Source organism: Telmatherina bonti (genome assembly GCF_933228915.1).
Source record: "Telmatherina bonti genome assembly, chromosome: 7".
Classification (NCBI taxonomy): Eukaryota; Metazoa; Chordata; class Actinopteri; order Atheriniformes; family Telmatherinidae; genus Telmatherina; species Telmatherina bonti.
The window spans coordinates 31,296,199-31,313,538 of NC_136625.1; the positions used below are offsets into that span (position 1 = coordinate 31,296,199).

The window sequence follows — 17,340 nt, forward strand, 5'->3', positions numbered from 1 at the left end:
TTGTATTTGACTTTGTGTGCAGAGGTCTTTATGCTTTAATATGCAAACACTCCACACGTTAAGCATTGTGCTTCATTGTGTAAGGAAGTGAAAGCTCTACAGGTTTATCATGGCACGCTACAGTTAGCAGTGACTGGACTGCTGCTCAGGGTAGCATCTTAGTTAACACACAGGTAAAATCTATCCTGCACATCTGGCAATTGCCAGTTTCATTCAGGTGTGAACATAAAGACGAAGGTAATATTCTGTGTTTCACTATTGTGCAATTTGAGGAATATTCTCAACCTGATGCCCCTGACTGTGCTTTGGATTTGACTGTTGATGTTGTAACACTTTGTCTGAGAGCGCAGCAGTGTCTTCAGGCAGAAAGCTCGGCCCTGATGAGCAAGATAATCAGGCAACAGCCATTCTCATTCCTGACTCCAACAATGACGTACCCCAGGGAGGTTAATATGCTAAGCCAGAGCTTTATTGTAATGCAGTGCAATGAAGTCAAAAGACTCAGTGTGGGAAGAGACTCATTTTCCAAACCCCATGCAGACCAACTCATTAAAATCACTGTGGCTGAGAATGGGTCACAGTTGCCTGCGACCCCGATTTCCCCTCCAGGAACCAGAGTTTTTATTCTTTCTGCATACTCCAAAAGGAGATCAAAGTAGAAACAGAAATTATATTGTTCCATGGCAACAGGCTGAAAGATAAGATTCAGTGGGAGGAAATGATGTAGAAAAAGATTGTTCATTGTTGCTCTCAAGCAGCGGTACCTACAGAACAGTGTCTGCTGAGCTTTGCAGCAGTTTCAATCTAGAGATGAGGATGCTCTATGACTGCAGTTGTTCCAATAAAAAGAACATTACATTGAAACCACAGGAGCTTTAAATACCACTAGGCATTGATTAGTTGATTACTGTGGGTCAGAACTCTGTGACAGCTGTGGTCCATCGTAGCCAAAATAATGACATGTTCAAAATCACTCATACCCTCTTATTTTGCTTCTTTTTTGATGCTCAATTTGAACTATTGCAAGTCACCTTGATATGACTACATAACTAAATGCATTTAGTTGCTGCCATGTGATTGGCTGATCAGCTGTCTGTGCTTACTAGGAATTGAACACACGTTGATAACTTTTAATTCAACTTTATTTGTATAGCGCCACTTCACAACAATGTTGTCACAGGGCACTTTACATACATGAATCAACACACACATCATTTCGAGCCGATTCATACATATCCTATAATAGAAACCAACTGATTGCATGACTTCGATCCAATCCCCCATCCTGAGCATGCATGCGGCGACAGTGGGAAGGAAAAAAATAATTCCCTTTTAACAGGAAGAAAACTTCGGGCAGAACCCGGCTCAGGGAGGGCAGCCATCTGCCTCGACTGGTTGGGGTGGAGACGACAGGAAAGACAGATCAACAGGTTTTAGTACCCAATCCATCACTGACAATGCAAAATGACACTTACAATCCCATTCCTGGTCTTTAAAGGGTTAATAAAGTGGCTGGTGAGTGTGTTAAATAAAGTTGAGTACCAGTATGTTAGTTCCACTCATGAAAACAGCTTATTCTGCTACTGACTCTTGTTTGATGGTGTTTATTGGATTGAATAATGGAAGTCTGAAGAAACAAGACATATTGGTTATCTAAAAATGACTTCATTTAACAGACAGGGGCCTTAATAGCTCGTAGAAGAACCACACACACCACTGTTCAGTGGTAACACCAGCAAATAGCCATTGTTGTTTGTCGAAACCTAAACATGTTGCTTTTATTTAGCAAAAAAATGTAATGGAAACGCAGCTACTCTGTCAGACATTTTGCATCATTTTATGGATAAAACTTTTCTCAAAATCTTGTTGAACACATCTAATACTGGTCTTATGCCCCCTAATAGAAATCAGGATTATAATTTTGACATCTCACATGGTTATAAATGGTGGGGTGGCAGTGGCTTGGGGGGTAGAGCCGCTTGTATTTTTACTTGATGGTTTGCGGTTTGAGTCCTGCTCCCCTTCACTGCTGCAGCCCCGAGGGAAACACGATTATTCTGTGAGCCAGGACACATGCAAAGGGTTGCGTCAGGAAGGGCATCTAACCTGAAACATGCACTAAAAGTTCAACTGTGCGATGATTTGCTAAGACGATCCCTGACAGGGAAACAGCACCACAGAAATAAATGCCAAATATCCTCCTGAAAAATTGTTCATGTTTTTGTTTTGTTAATGAAGGCTGCATAGTGGTTAGCACTGTTGCCTCGCAGAAAGTCACTGGTTTGATCCTCAGCTGGGGGAGCTAAAACGGTGGCCTTTCTGTGTGGAGTTTGCATGTTCTAACCGTGCATGCGTGGGTACTTTGGCTAAACGGTTCAGACAATGAACGAATTTTTATTAAAGACCTCATATTCATAAAGTTGGACTTTCCTTACCATTTTTTCATGGTTGGCCTTTAAAATGTTAAATAACCATAATGTTAAAAGTTTGAAATAAGCTAAATGTGCGGTACAAGGACAAACTTCTTTCTGAGGCAAGGAGATGATATATGGTAAACATTAAATCGATGAAATGTCGCTAAACGCCGACAGATCATTCCCTTTTATTTCAGTTATTAGAATTTCTCAAGTTCCATTCACAGACACAGCTATCAAATTAGATCTAAAACTGATCACATAACTAGCCCTTTGCCAGGTTGACGGGAAGCTGTGCTATTGGCATATGATTAATTAGTCTTTTTTTCTTGTTTTCTACTGTTGCTCTTTTTTCTTGTTTTACACATGCTCTCACTGAACGTATAAAGTTGTAATTAAAGTAAACTTAATAGGAGTTATTTAAGTGTGTTCAATAGTTTTCTCATAGAAGCTCTTTAAAGCTTATTGAGGGAGCCTGGATACATACAAACAAAAACAGCAGAATGTACTGAACATTATCAGACAAACAACAAATGACACTATATCCATAGAGAAGCTTGTTGCATGCAAAAAATTATGTACTTAATAGTATTACAGTTAAATATATGTAGAGCTGCAACTAACTGTTCTTTTCTTCATCATTCAAGCATTTTCTCTGTTAATTGATTATACCAATCACTGAGTTCATAAGTCAATAAGACAGTTAGCAATATAATTGAAAGTCAATCTGCTAATGATCAGTTGTTCTATGGTTACAGGTCTCTTTAAAGGAATAAAAAAAAAGCTTCATTCTTAGCCTTGTTTGGAAGGCGAAGATAGACTTCAATTCTTTTAAACATTTAGCTTGTTCCAGATCTGTGGTCCCCTGACAGGAAGGCACAAACCAGTACTTTTAAGTCTGCTTTTGTTCCAGTTAATTAGATATTTAGTTCTGGTATCATACTCAGGCTGCAGACTTCAAACTGAAACAAGCTACAGTTAGTTTTATAAATGATTTAGTGAATGAAAGAGGCGTGATGAAATAAATTTTATCCAGTTCACCAGAGGAGACCAAAGCGATGAAAAAGAGGTCTGGTGTGGGCATTGTATTCAGACCATGACACAGCTCACATAATCTTCTTTTGAAGGCTTTCTAATCTTGTCAGATAGCTGGGGCTTGTGTTGCACTGAACATATTTAGCTAGATTTAACATTAATTGTATATGAAGCTTCAAATTCAAGGACTCATCAATGAGTACCCCGAGGAACTTAGTAGAGCTTACTTGAAATAATTCTTTGTCATTCATTTTAAAATGTATATGACCTGCATCTGAGAGCTTTTTGTTAGAATTAAACACAATGTAATTAGTCTTGCTTATATTAAAAAGCCGGTCAGGCCTGGCAGGCCCAAACGTGTCGTGAGGGTCTGCGGGGAACTTCTGGCAGAGTCCCCTATTAGAGCAACTCCCACCTTCAGCAGAGCTTCAAACATGTCCCGAGTGAGACGGGGGACATTGAGTCTGAATGGGCTGTGTTCCGTGCCTCTATTATTGAGGCGGCCAGCCGGAGCTGTGGCTTTAAGGTCGTTGGTGCCTGTCGCGGCGGTAATCCCAGAACTCATTGATGGGCACCAGCAGTGAGGGATGCCATCAAGCTGCAGAAAGAGTCCTATTGGGCCTTCTTGGCCTGTGGGACTCTGGATCTGATAGGTATCAAAAGGCACCTGGCCATGATCTCCAGCTCTTGCTTGAGCGATTTGCTCAGTGTGAAACAGTTGGGATGGGAATCAGCCCCTCCAAATCTGAGACCATGGTCCTCAGCTGAAATAGGGTGGATTGCTCTCTCCGGGTCGGAAAGGAGGTCCTGTTTCAAGTGGAGGAGTTTAAATATCTCGGGGTTTTGTTTACAAGTGAGGGAAGGATGAAGCGTGAGATCAATAGGCGGATCGGTGTGGCATCTGCAGTAATGCGGACTCTGCGCTGATCTGTCGTGGTGAAGAAGGAGCTGAGCCAGAAGGCAAAGTTCTCGATATACCAGTCGATCTATGTTCCTACCCTCACCTATGGTCATGAGCTGTGGGTCGTGAACAAAAGAACAAGATCTTGTATACAGGCTGCTGAAATGAGTTTCCTCCACAGGGTGGCCGGGCTCACCCGGTGAGGAGCTCGGTCATCCAGGAGGGGCTCAGAGTAGAGCCGTGGCTCCTCCGCATCGAGAGGAGCCAGTTGAGGTGGCTCGGGCATCTGGTCAGGATGCCTCCTGGACATCTCCCTGGTGAGGTGTTCTGGGCACGTCCCTCTGGGAGGAGACCCCGGGAAGAGCCAGGACCTGCTGATATATCTCTCAGTTGGCCTGGGAATGCCTTGGGATCCCCCCGCAGAGTTGGCAAATGTGGCCGGGGAGAGGGAAGTCTGGGCTTCCCTGCTTAGGCTGCTGCCCCTGCAACCCGACCCTGGATAAGCGGCTGGATGAATGAATATTAAAAAGACAAGCTGTTACACTTAAACCATATATCCATTTTCTGTAGTTCAGTATTTGATATTTCCTGTAATTCAGATGCATAAATCATTAACATAAATTATAAAGAGTAATAACCTCAGAACTGATCCCTGAGGGATCCCATTTTTGACATCCTTGTTTTGAGATTTCTTATTATTTACACTCACACCCTCATACAAAGTAAACATTCCGCTGTCAAACTGTTTGCCTTTTGGTCCAGTTTTTCCTCTTTTTTTCTTGTATCTTTTCCTTTCTTTTTCTTTTTTTCTCATCACCATCGCCAATTATCTTTGTAATTGTTATTTTTTTGTTCTTTCTTTGTGTCTGTGGTGTTTTTCTCTCTCTTCTTGTGTCTTTTGTTTAAATCCCTGATCAGTTCAATCTGTGTCTCATGGCCACATCAACACAAATACAATCTGCCTTGAAGGCAAAATTCACAAAATCTGCCACAACATCCAGTATCCAGCGATGAATATCACATGGTGAATTAAAACAATCACTTCTATTTATGTATAATGACAAAATAGCACTGAAATGAAAAAAAAAAAAAATTTATGAGCTCAAACAAACAGTGAAATGAAGTCAGTTCAGGAGACTTTGGTGCAGCTCTTAATCCCCCACTGCAGCCACAGAATTTGAGCATCACTACCAATCATCATGGTGTTTCAGTGAAACAGAGAGGCAGCTATTCACCAACCCACACACATTGACTGGATGCCATTGTTTCTGACAGAACACTCCATCCTGTTTGAAAGTTGATAATTAAATTTAACATTGTTCTCAGCCATTCAGGCAGCTGAGAGGACAACAGCATTAATTTGCAACAAAACTGAGCCACGATTGTATTGCAAATGGTCAGTTTGGGCTGTTCATTCATTTTCAATACCACTTAGTCCAATTCAAGGTCGTGTGGAAGCTGGAGCCTATCCCAGCAATTAGCAGGCAGGAGGCAGGATACACACTGGACAGGTCGCCAGTCCATCACAGGACCAATACAGAGAGACAAAGAAACTGCTCACTCTTCCATAGGGAGAATTTAGAGTGAACAATTAGCTTAACATGCAAGTCTTTGGACAGTGGAGTACTTGGAGAGAATCCACACATACACATGGAGAATACGAACACACAAAAACAGCACTGTTTTGACCTTACCTCCAGTCTGAGGGTTGCTTGAACCAGCCACCATGTTGCTGGGAGGCCATTGTGCCAACTGCCACACCACTCTGCAGCCAGTTTGGACTAGTCGGCATGAAGCTGACAGCGCCAGAGCCTTTATATGACTCTATTTTCTTTTCGGTATTGTTAGAGCTGTCTGTAACTGTATCCGACTAAATTTTTTTGTTAGTCCAAAGCATGTCTCTCTCTTAAATGAGACTGCACATCTTAATGGAACTACTTGTTTAAATAAGAGTTAATTAAAAGAAATAAAGAAAAAAAAATTACTTATCAGTTTTGGGTCGGGTATTTAGGGGTAAAGTGTGTAAGAATAAATAACATCTTGCATTAAGAATAGACAAAGCATGATGGTATAGAAGGTTGACATTAGCTGTATGTGTACTGTCTTCATCTATGCTCCTTTTAAAGGTGCACTATGGAACTTTGTAGATTTTCTCAGTCATGTGCCCCTACTGACGACTAATTCAGCATCCATCTTGGATCCTATCTGTACTGTGAGCTCTCAGCCAGTAAAAGACAGCCTTATGTTGTCTTATTGCTTGCTTTGTCACTGTCTGTCTTTCCCACTCTTCTTCTGATAAAGTCCTCTCATTGCTTAAACAGCCACATTGTGCATTCAGTGTATTTATATCCATTAGCGTGTGACATGGTACATAAAACAAAACTTCAAGCAGCATACCAGTAGAAAGGATTGTAAAGGGCAGTATCTCAGCCTCAGGATGCTGATGGGCAGGTGTGGTCCAGAAATGTGCATAATAAATGTCACTGTTCCGTCAAACGCGTCAGGAACGCGGAGTTTAAATGCCAGAAAGTTATGTAGTGCGTCTTTAATGCGTTACTTATGCCAAACGATGCTCTAACATACAAAGCCAGTATTGCAGCTTTAAAGCTGGGGTAGGTAATCTTGCTCAGAGAAATTTTTTATTTCTCTGACAAATCCAAACATTTGGACTGAAATGGAGTTGTTCATGTCTTGTAAAAAAATAAAAAGCCTTGGATCACGCAAGGAAGAAAACCAGATGGGAGGAGCCAAGACAGGGTGCCACTTTCAAATCCTGCTGGCTCTCCAACATTACCGACCCCAGCTTTCATGCTCAGAGGTTTCTTACACATAAAAGTTGTTGATTTTATGTCAATATCAGTTTTAAATACCTTTAAAAAATAGTTGCAAAATTAATTTTGTTGCATTGTGTGGTCAAACTAATGATTTATCCTTTCAGGTCATAACGGGACAAAAATGTCCTATTTACTCCCATTAAAAGCACTTTACTTTATTTGTGCTACTATGACCTAAAAGGACATTAACCCTTTGGTCTACCATCTGGTAGAGGTATATTTGCTGTGAAAATTGTGGAAAAAACCTGCCTGAGCATCTCTACCAGGTTTCGGTATCAAAAACACAAATTGAGTGTCTGTTAAAAGATTACTGTTTTAAAATTCAACCATTTCACCGTTGTAACATTATTATTCATTTCTTCTTTTTAACATCTCAACCATTTGTTAAAAAAGGGTTTTTATTCTTGTACAAAACAAATGGAAAAATACAGAGAAACATTTTTCTCTGGAAATTTTGTCACCGTGAAAGTTAAAAAGTGAAATATGACCCTGCGCGCCGCCCACCCCAACAACACTAGCAATGCAGAAAAATCTATATTAATACTGATATCTCGTGTTGAAACAGGATTTTCAAAGTTCTTCAAGATAAACACTATCTTACAAAAAAAAAAATCATCCCACATGGGACAACGCCACAAAAGTGGAGGCCAATAGTTGAGTGAAATATGAATTGAAAGGACAAAAAAGTCCCAGATTACTCTGAACACAAACCTAAATGCACCCTTTGGCTTTTGCTCACAATTTTTATGAGATGAACTCAAAAATGGAAAACTTTGTTGGTAGACAAAAGGCCTATTTATCTCAAATTGTGTTCACACATCTGTTTAAATCTATTATTGAGTGTTAGTGAATGCATCAAGATAAGCTGCCCACAATAAGAGGCCACTCTAACATGCACAGCTTTACTGTATTGAGGGGTGTCCGGGCGTCAGAAAACTAGCCAGAAAAAGGGCCTTTTGTCTAAATAGAAAAAGTCTTTGTACTTTCAGTTCAGCTCATGAAAAACTAGAGCAAAAACAAAAGTGCTGCCTTTATAGATCAGTGTACAAGGGTTAATCTCCAGTTGTATCTGTAGTCAGTCTGGGTTCAATGCAAAGCTGGATGCCTTTACAAACAAAGCAGCCTGTAGACATTTTTTGGCTTTAGTCAAGACTTTTCTTAGTTTTACAATACAGTTAGAGGACTTTTTCCCAACTCAGTTTTCATGATTAACCTATAAAGAACCTGTGTGATTTATACATTCAGGCCCAAAAATCCTTCAGGGACTGAAGCACAATGTAAACATCTCACATTGTTCTGTTGGTAGAAACATAACACAGTCAGATGCAGAAAACACTTGCAGAACAAGACAATGAATAATAAAATGGGACTTAACATTGGTTATAATACAGACTCACACTGCGAGTGAAACTGTCTGTGATGGGCCGAGCAGTGAAGCAGTCAGGCACTGGTTTAAAGTACAAAAAAAAAAAAAAAGGGGTTTTATTATGACCCTAAAAGAAAAAGTTGTTTTAACATAAATGAATAAATCAGGCCTATAAAAGAGGTCAACTTAACAAAACTATAATCTAAAAATTTGTAACTCAAGCCACAAAATGAAACAAACTGACCTAACAAATGACACACAAGGGTAAACTTAAATAGTGGCTGATCAGCCCAAACAAAACCAGACAAAGGGGATGACACACAAAAACTTAACGAAATGAACAAAAGAAAACCCTAATTTCCCCCTCTCATTTCTGCTACTGATTTGGTCCAATTAGCTGGCTCCGCCCCGAGGCCACCTGCTGGTTCAAAGCCAAGGGACTGGAGCCACTGAAACTTAAAGGAAAACAAACACAAATGAAAAACAACTATACCATCACAACATAAACTAAAATGCGCACTTTTTCAGAATAGTTGTGATGCTACATGAAACTAATGTCTAACAAATATATTGGTCTGCAAATTAAATCCTGTTTGAACAAAATAAAACTAAGTGTATGTGTGGCTGTTGACACAGCCATCACACTGTCCCAAAGACAAACAGCAAAAATGAAAACGCTCTTCTCACAGTAATCTCTGCTTTCTTTCTCTAGACTTTAAAAGATGGCAATTTCATGGGATTTCTTACGTCCGCATTGTTGGTGGATAAACGTAACTCGTCTATAAATTGACCAGTCAGTTCGTACTTATTCAGCTCAATCATAATCTTGGTGCAATCTCCACACAAGCTCTGCACAACTTCAGCCGTGTTTGCATATGATATGAGCTCTGGGACTTAGCATTAATAATGATATTTATAGCTTCATCTGATGAGTCTTTTACACATTATCGATTGGATGAGGCTTTCAAAGAAAGCTGTTATGCAAATTGTGAATGCTGAGATGGGAAGACATTATCTATAAAGAGAATTGATTAACCACATCAAAGTGTTTGCATGTCAGATTAATCAAGACAGAGTGATGAAAAGGAAAGCGTCTCAATATTTCATCCGGCTTTCTCTCATTATTACCTCATCTGCTAAATTAAAAGCTATATTATTGTAATTATCACCTCGAGGCTTTAGATTTATTGGAGCCACAATCTTAAATCCTTCAAACTGATGTCAGGAGCAGCTGATAAGAAGTCGGTGTGGCACAGCTAAAAGCAAATTAAATGCAGTGATAATCTTTAAAAACTCTCCTGTAAATCAGGTTCTGACATGTGATCAGATGCAGGCAACATTTGGACTGGGAAATGATTATTTGTGCGCTTGCCTCCTCAGGTAAAGAGAAGAGCTCTTACAGAGACGAGACCTTGGACATGTCCAACAAGTGCCTGCCGTGTCGCGAGGGTTGCCCCTTCTGTCAGGACGACACGCCCTGCTTGGTGCAGGAGGACGGGGCTCTGCGACTCGCTGTGACCTCCTTCCAGGGTCTGTGCATGATGCTGGACCTGGTGAGCATGGTGGTGGTTTACCACTTCAGGAGGAACAAGGTGAGCAGGGCAGGGGTCACTGTGGGTGCAAAATGTATTAAGGCCTTGAGTTTAGCTAGGGATGAGAGGTGCAACTTCTTCTTCCTCTGTAACTCTGCAGAGACGTGATACACACACACACACACACACACACACACACACTGGCCTGGGGTCAGGTTGTGTGCTAACAAGGAGCGAGAAAGGGTGGGTTACTCTTATGCCCTGAAAATATTTTCACTACATTCTTTCTTTTTTATTTATTTCCAAGCAGCTGGTGGCTGTCTGATCATACCTTATGCTTAATTGCATTATTTTTAAAACCCATTTGATTTTATTATACATAATAAAATCAGCAAAAAAAAGCATTTGGTGCTTCATCTCTTTCGGACTGTATTCGTGTATTCTTCATGTTTACTGACTTATTTTACTAAATCTCAAAATTTAAATACCTTTTAATTGTTTCACTTACATTACCTTTAAATGAGAGAGCTTCACAACCAAATATTAGTAAACTAATACAAAAAAAAAAAAAAACAGGGTTCCTTGGCCTTTTTCTGCAACTGAATCTGGTATCCCTCCACCGAAGGGACAGTCATGCTTAAATGTATTCATACCCTCCCATTAAATAAGGAAAAAACAGTTAAATAAGCTGAAATTGACAAAATTAATAATAAATACAAATTTTAAGGCAATCATTACATTATTTTCTAAGCTGGTTCAATAGAAATATTTTTTTAAAAAGCAAACAACTATGATAAAATAATGCATGTTACATCAGTCATAAACTAATTAGTTGATCAATCCTTTAATGTTTCCACTACAGTCAGGTGTTTTCTGTTCCTCTCACTCAGACTTCTGCACCTGTTGACAGGTGTTTTGTCCCACTGTTCATCATAAATATGCTCTAGTTTATCCAGAACCAATTTGTTTGTTCATTTTTTTTCTTTAACTCAATTAAATGACAAAACAATGTCTTATATCACTAAATTATAATTTAACAAGTTACTGTTCCTTTTTTTAGTCTCCAGATATTTTAGTAACTGCTGTAAATTCAGCATTTTCTTTAATGAAGGGGAATGAATAAACTTGAGGATGACTGTAAAATAAGGCTGGAACTTGCTGGTTACTGGTGTACCAGTGGGACACTAATGAATGTGGCACTTCTGTGTCTTCATCAGAGTGAAGATGGACACAGAACTGACACCATAAGAAATGCAAATTGTGTTCAAACATAACAAATGAATGTGCAAGGCAGTATTTCCATCTTTAAGAGCATAATTGTTCCGTTTGAGAGCAAGGTTTCCTGTTTTCACAATCAAATATCATGTTGGTTTCTCTCAGAACTCACTTGCTCTGAAATATATTGATCTTTCAAAACGCTGCTCCTCTTCTCAAGTTTACTGTTGCAGGTTCAAATTTCCTGCACTAAAGCCTGGTCTCTTTCCCCTTACACACACAAGCACACACGCATTCTCCACGCTCTCAAAACTTGAGCCGCTGGTAAATTTTTCCTCTCTCGTGGGTTGCTGACCGAGCTGTCTATCAAATGTCCTCCAGTCAATAGAACGCTAGATAAATGCTGACTAAGCAAATCGTCACTGCCGTCTTTGGGGTGCGCTTGTTTTACGTGACACAGAAAAACAAATAAATGGGTATTTGTCTAGTAGATTGCAAGGGTCAGTGCTTGAAAAGGTACTTTGTTTCCCCGCCTTGGCAAAAGGCTACACGAGCATTACATTATATTATACTATACGATACTTTATACTTACTTTGTTTTGTCAGCTTCCCTTGTATTCAGGTTTTTAGGGCTTTCTACTCATTCTCAGATGGTGGGGATGACGTTGTATCCCCTCTGACCTGCTGTTCTGGTTCCCCCTTCCATAGCATCTTTATTGTACTCCATCAATTTCCAGCTGTGATGAAGAATTGGGTTTCCAAACACTGGAATACTGGGTTAGAAGTTGTTTCTTTGTTTGTCTGGATCAGAAATCTCAAAATCTGTTCACTTAATTAATTTGATTCTAGTTTGTTGCAGCAGGGAAACGTCTAAAACTTGCAGTGCAGCGGCCCTTTTGTTTGAGATCCCTGGTCTAGATGTTGACATTCCAAGTTGTCACAAGGGGTAGCATTTGGACCCAAGGAGCAGACGGGAAACTGGATAAGACTGAAATTTATTGCTGTGCTGATGGTGGTCCAGAGAGTCTTTGCTGAGCAGTGAGCAGGCAGACGGAGAGACTGAGGTGTGCTGGTGAGGACAGGTGTGGCACAGACTGGAAATGAGGTTGATATCCAAAAACCGCGGAAGGAAACAGGATCTAAACGGGATTCACTGTAAAGGCAAAAATACTTCTGTTTAACAAACGGTATCTTCAAACTAGACAATACTCTAAACCAGGGGTGTCAAACTGCAGTCCTGGAGGGCCGGTATCCTGCAGGTTTTTGTTGTCTCCATGCTCCAACACACACCTGCCTGACACTCAAACAGGTTGACAAGAAGCTGCTGGATCCAATGATTTGAATCAGCTATGCTGGTGGAGGGAAACAACAAAAACCTGCTGGATTCCGGCCCTCGAGGACTGGATTCTGACACCCCTGCTCTAAACCAAGATCACCAAGACCAGGTACCACTAAATGGTGAACAATCTGGCGTCGAGTGCAGGTTGAATACTGGAAGAGACTGCTGGAGTAATTGATGGGTTGATGAGTGGCAGCTGTGATGGTTCGATGAAAGACACCTTCATCTGGGGATCTAGAAGAAAGCCATGCTTGTAAACACACACACACACACACACACACACACACACACACAGGGAAAAGGACAGACCAGGTCCTGAGACCCATGACACAAGTATCCAGTGGTCCCACAGCTGTTACATTTATCCATTCTGACTGGAAAAAGTGGTGGCGCAGCGTTCCAGCAGGACTATTTCCTCTGTCCTTGCCCATGAATATCTTGCTGCAGTAGCCCACTTCTCCGCAGCACACCCCAACACCTGATGGGGACTTTGTTAATACCAGTGGTGTGCGACCAGTATGGCCTAATTGGTCTTTTGCTCATATTGATTTAGAGGTTGCTGGAATTGGCTTCATAAGCTGCTGTTGTTTAATGTCTTAATGCACACTGACATTATTAACACTAAGCACACATTTTGCTGAGCCCTGCCTGCAGAAGTGTAATGAATACTGTAGGAGATCCTCTGTGTGGTTTATCTGTAACCAGCCCTGAGTTCAGACTTTCCCAGGTGAGCTATATATAGAGACATTTGTGTTGTTGCCGCAGAATCGCCCAGATTTCTGTAATTCACAAGAAATGTCCCCGGAGGTGGAGGAGTTGTTGGGTAATTAAATGCAACCCAGAAAAGTTGTGCTGTCAGCCCCTGTTTCAAGGAAAACACAAGACATTAAATAAATAAAAATGTATTGAACTTTTCTTTGTGGATGTTTTCTTTGAAAGAGGCAATTATTTATGTATCTTTTGAGTTTGCCTGCAATGAAATGGAAGTAAAATTTCTTCTCATGCTCAGTCAGAGCAAATAGCGAATGTTTCCCATTACAGATAGGAATGAGAGAGTAAATACAGAAAACAGCCGCAGCTTTACAGAGACATTAAGGCTGCCTTCAGGTTTATTCTCATATTATGGTCTCTGTCACAGCTAAATGAAAAACTCCTAAGATCAGAAGGAACATTTTTCAGCCCATAATTAATCACCTAATGCATCACTGATGAGTTTTCTGTCTCTCCCTACGTTTTAACAGAGCATCCGTACGTCTGGACTCATTCTACTGGAAGCCATCTTGTTCGGGGCGTTGCTGCTCTACTTCCCAGTAAGTCTCTGTTAAGATTTTACTGTACATGTTCCCATGCATCCGTCACCAGATTGTACCTTTTCTCACATTTAAGTTATTATCTGCGACACTTGTGGCGGACTGCAGGTATTTTAATAGCAGGTAAAGCGGGTGTTCTGGATGCAGCAGCAGACAATCAGCAGATACTCTGTCTCGGGAGATTTTACTGTGTGTTCATAGTAGCTGCATTTTTATTACAGGTTTTTGCAAATAAAAGCGATATTTGTAGGTTTCAACAAACAACAATTGTGATTGAACGGTGTTTGGCGCATAAGCCAGTTATTGTAAAATCTTGTCAGTTGTTTATGCAAGTTAGTCACACGGGGTTATTTTGGGTTTGCCCAATTTGCCACGCCTTTTCAAAGCCTTTTTCCTCCTTTCCTTTTATAATTCATTGTAAATCTTTGAATTTTGTTGTTTCCTGTTCCATACTCCACCATCTTTCCCAGAAATGAACTGGTCACATGACCCCCTACATCACGTCCAGGGAAAAAAAAAATGTCTCCATTACACTTTTATAATATACTTTTGTCTCAAAACCTCTGAAAAAGCACCTCATGAGAGTGTGAATATTTTTGAGTGATGTTTGAGAGTTTTTTTTTCAAAAGGTGTTACCATTAGCAGTTTTTTATTGTGATATTTAGGTTTTGCGCAATGTGTAATAGAAATGCAGCTATTGTAACAAAACATGCCTCATTTTGATCAAGCTGATTCAAGATTGGTTTGTTCTCACCATGTAATCATGAAAATTAAACGTTTTTATTTCACAGATTATTCAATTGCAACGAGCACCAAGTTCTAGAGACACAATTATACTGACTTTTCCTATGTGGACCCATGTTAAAGAATGTGATTACACCAAAACGTTGTATGCCATGAATACTGTTTTGATAAAGATTGTACAGTAACACTATTTTCAAAGAAATAGAAAACTCATACTGATTCTTCTTTGCTTCAGAATATATATTTTGTTGGCTTCAAATGGCCTGTTTTCAGTTGGAAATTGGAAAATGCGATTTCCTATTTGCCACTGTAGCCGCTGAGCCACTGCTAACATACACTTAGCCTATGCTAAGCCCATGTAAACACAATTCTTAATACTAACCTAAACAATTTCAACAAGACACAGAGTGTCTGTCAAGCCCAGTGTTTATGGATCCATGTACTTTGTCAGAGAAATAGGATTTTAAGTCACTTACTAGTCATTGATGGAAGGGTCACTTCAACGCATGACTCACAGATTGCGTCTGCAAGGACCAGTGCTGTCAGTATCTGAGAAAAGTGCAAGTATTTGAGAAGAATAGTCTCAAATAATCAAGTCTTCTCAGTTTGTTATGTGGCAGTCTGAACTTGGTTTGTTTTGTGCCCTAGTGAGACCTCTCAAGGTATTTACTGCTCTTTCGCATGGTTATAATGAGATCCAGTGGACAGTGAGATCTACAAACCCTGCAGAAACGAGGGATGCTGTGAAGTGGATGGATTGCTCTTCATCCTAACATCTGTTCAAATAAACGTGTAAAATCATGTAAACCATAAAGTATACCACATATTTCATTAGGATTTCAGTAAACCTGAGTCAACCAGTGAAGAAAGGACACACGATGGGTCCTTCACCTATAGATATCTGGCGTTACACATTTGTACCAAACCATTTTTACCCTTTGATTGTTTTAATTCTTTATTGTCAAACAAGTTTATTAAAGGGATACCGCGTAACTCTTGACCAAAAACATTAGACTATTGTGAGTGATCATTTTGGGGGGTGTCCTCTTCAGAAACCAGACGTTGAAACTTAACAGGAGTGGATCCATTTCTCATGGGATCATGTGACCTGGAGCACTTTGCTTTACGGCTTTCCCTCTTTAAACACAAAGAGCTTAGCTTTTGGCTACCTTTACCTCCTCTTCTAACAAACTTTGTCAAAGCTGAGGGAAGTGAGAGGCTGAAAACGGTGTGTGAGGTGGTCTAGAAAATGAAAGAGGAAAGACACAAGTCAACCTCGACAAAGAACATTGGAGTTTGATGAAAGAACAGTGTTGATGCAACACCCACTCTCTGTTTGCCTCAGTATTATGAGAGTATTATTACTGTAGGTACATTAGTTCTTTGGCTGTTGTACAAACATGCCAAAATGGGATTCACTTTTTCACCTCTTTTAGCCAACGTTTAGTCAGCGCTCGATGAGCTGCAGAATGTTGTGGTATACTGTCTTTACTTAGCTGTTTAGTAGAAGCTAAATGTGGCTACTTGAAGCTAATAGAATACAGACCAAAGCTATCTTGACTCTCTAAATGTTTTGTGAAAGTCAGGCTGGTTTGCACACAATAAATGCATTTCCTATAAATCATGTAAATATCAAAGCAGAAGCACTGTTTTCTTCTTCAGCAGCCACATTGATTACCTTTAACTTGAAGGCTGCCTTATATGTATTTCTTTGTGTTTTCCACAAATTGCAAAATGACTCCTTAGCCAGTAGGAATCCATACATGAGCTGCATCATTGTTAAGGTCACAGAATTTAAATGGTTCTGTTAGAAATTACTCTGGTTTAGTTTTATGGTTTTCATATGTTGTTAATTTGGACACAATACTACTGTAATGTCTGATTAGCTAGGACCCAATGCCTTTTTATTACCATTTGTGCTAAAGTTACTGCTTCATTTGATGTTCATTTATAGTAGAGACTGTTAGATTTTGCGACAGTGTCATGTGGCTGTGGGAAGTTACAGGTTTAGCGTCCCTAGAAGCTGAAAGATTCATGGTATCCTTTTAATTTATTTACTTTGGTTAACTTTTACATATCCATTAATTTCTAAATTATCTATTATTTATATTTATTGTTATTAACCTATATAACATTTCATTGTATTGTTTTATTAGTCTTTTTTTCTCTGATTTAATTGATGTATTTATTCTGTTTTTATGTAACAGTGAATAAATTCAGGCTTCAGGATTTAAACACGCTGTCACACTTTCACATGTTGTAAACAGCTCCTATCAGACTGTAATGTTCCACATGTTTAATAAAAAGCACCACACTGGCTGTGTAGTAACAAGAAGAAAATCATCAGAGTGAAAAACTGAGCATTTAGTTTATAATCCTGTCTTCCCACTACAAGGCTGAGCTGAAAAAAAATTTCTGGACATGGTGAATTTTTGGAATGTTGCTGAAACTTTGTGATTGAGGAGGAGAGATTTACATCTGGAAGGATACTAAATTTTAAGAACTGCACTGCTCTCAAAATCTCAAAAATGAGGTTTATTTATTAACCAGGATTATTATTTTAGTTATAAACTAATTTAAACATAAAAAAGTTACGTTAATCAGTATATTTTTATAATCATAAGACAGAACGACCTGCCTTCTTATGTTG

At 39.6% G+C, this 17,340-nt stretch overlaps 1 protein-coding gene across 1 annotated transcript in view; it reads left to right on the top strand.

Moving 5' to 3' along the window:
* Nucleotides 1–17,340, top strand: part of gpr158b (G protein-coupled receptor 158b) — a gene marked incomplete at both ends in the record, with an annotated part of 113,736 nt that overhangs the window by 48,223 nt on the left and 48,173 nt on the right. The window contains 2 exons of the mRNA XM_079244339.1: nucleotides 9,931–10,142; nucleotides 13,878–13,946. Of these exons, the coding sequence (XP_079100465.1) occupies nucleotides 9,931–10,142; nucleotides 13,878–13,946 (281 nt within the window). The remainder of the gene's footprint in view (nucleotides 1–9,930; nucleotides 10,143–13,877; nucleotides 13,947–17,340) is intronic.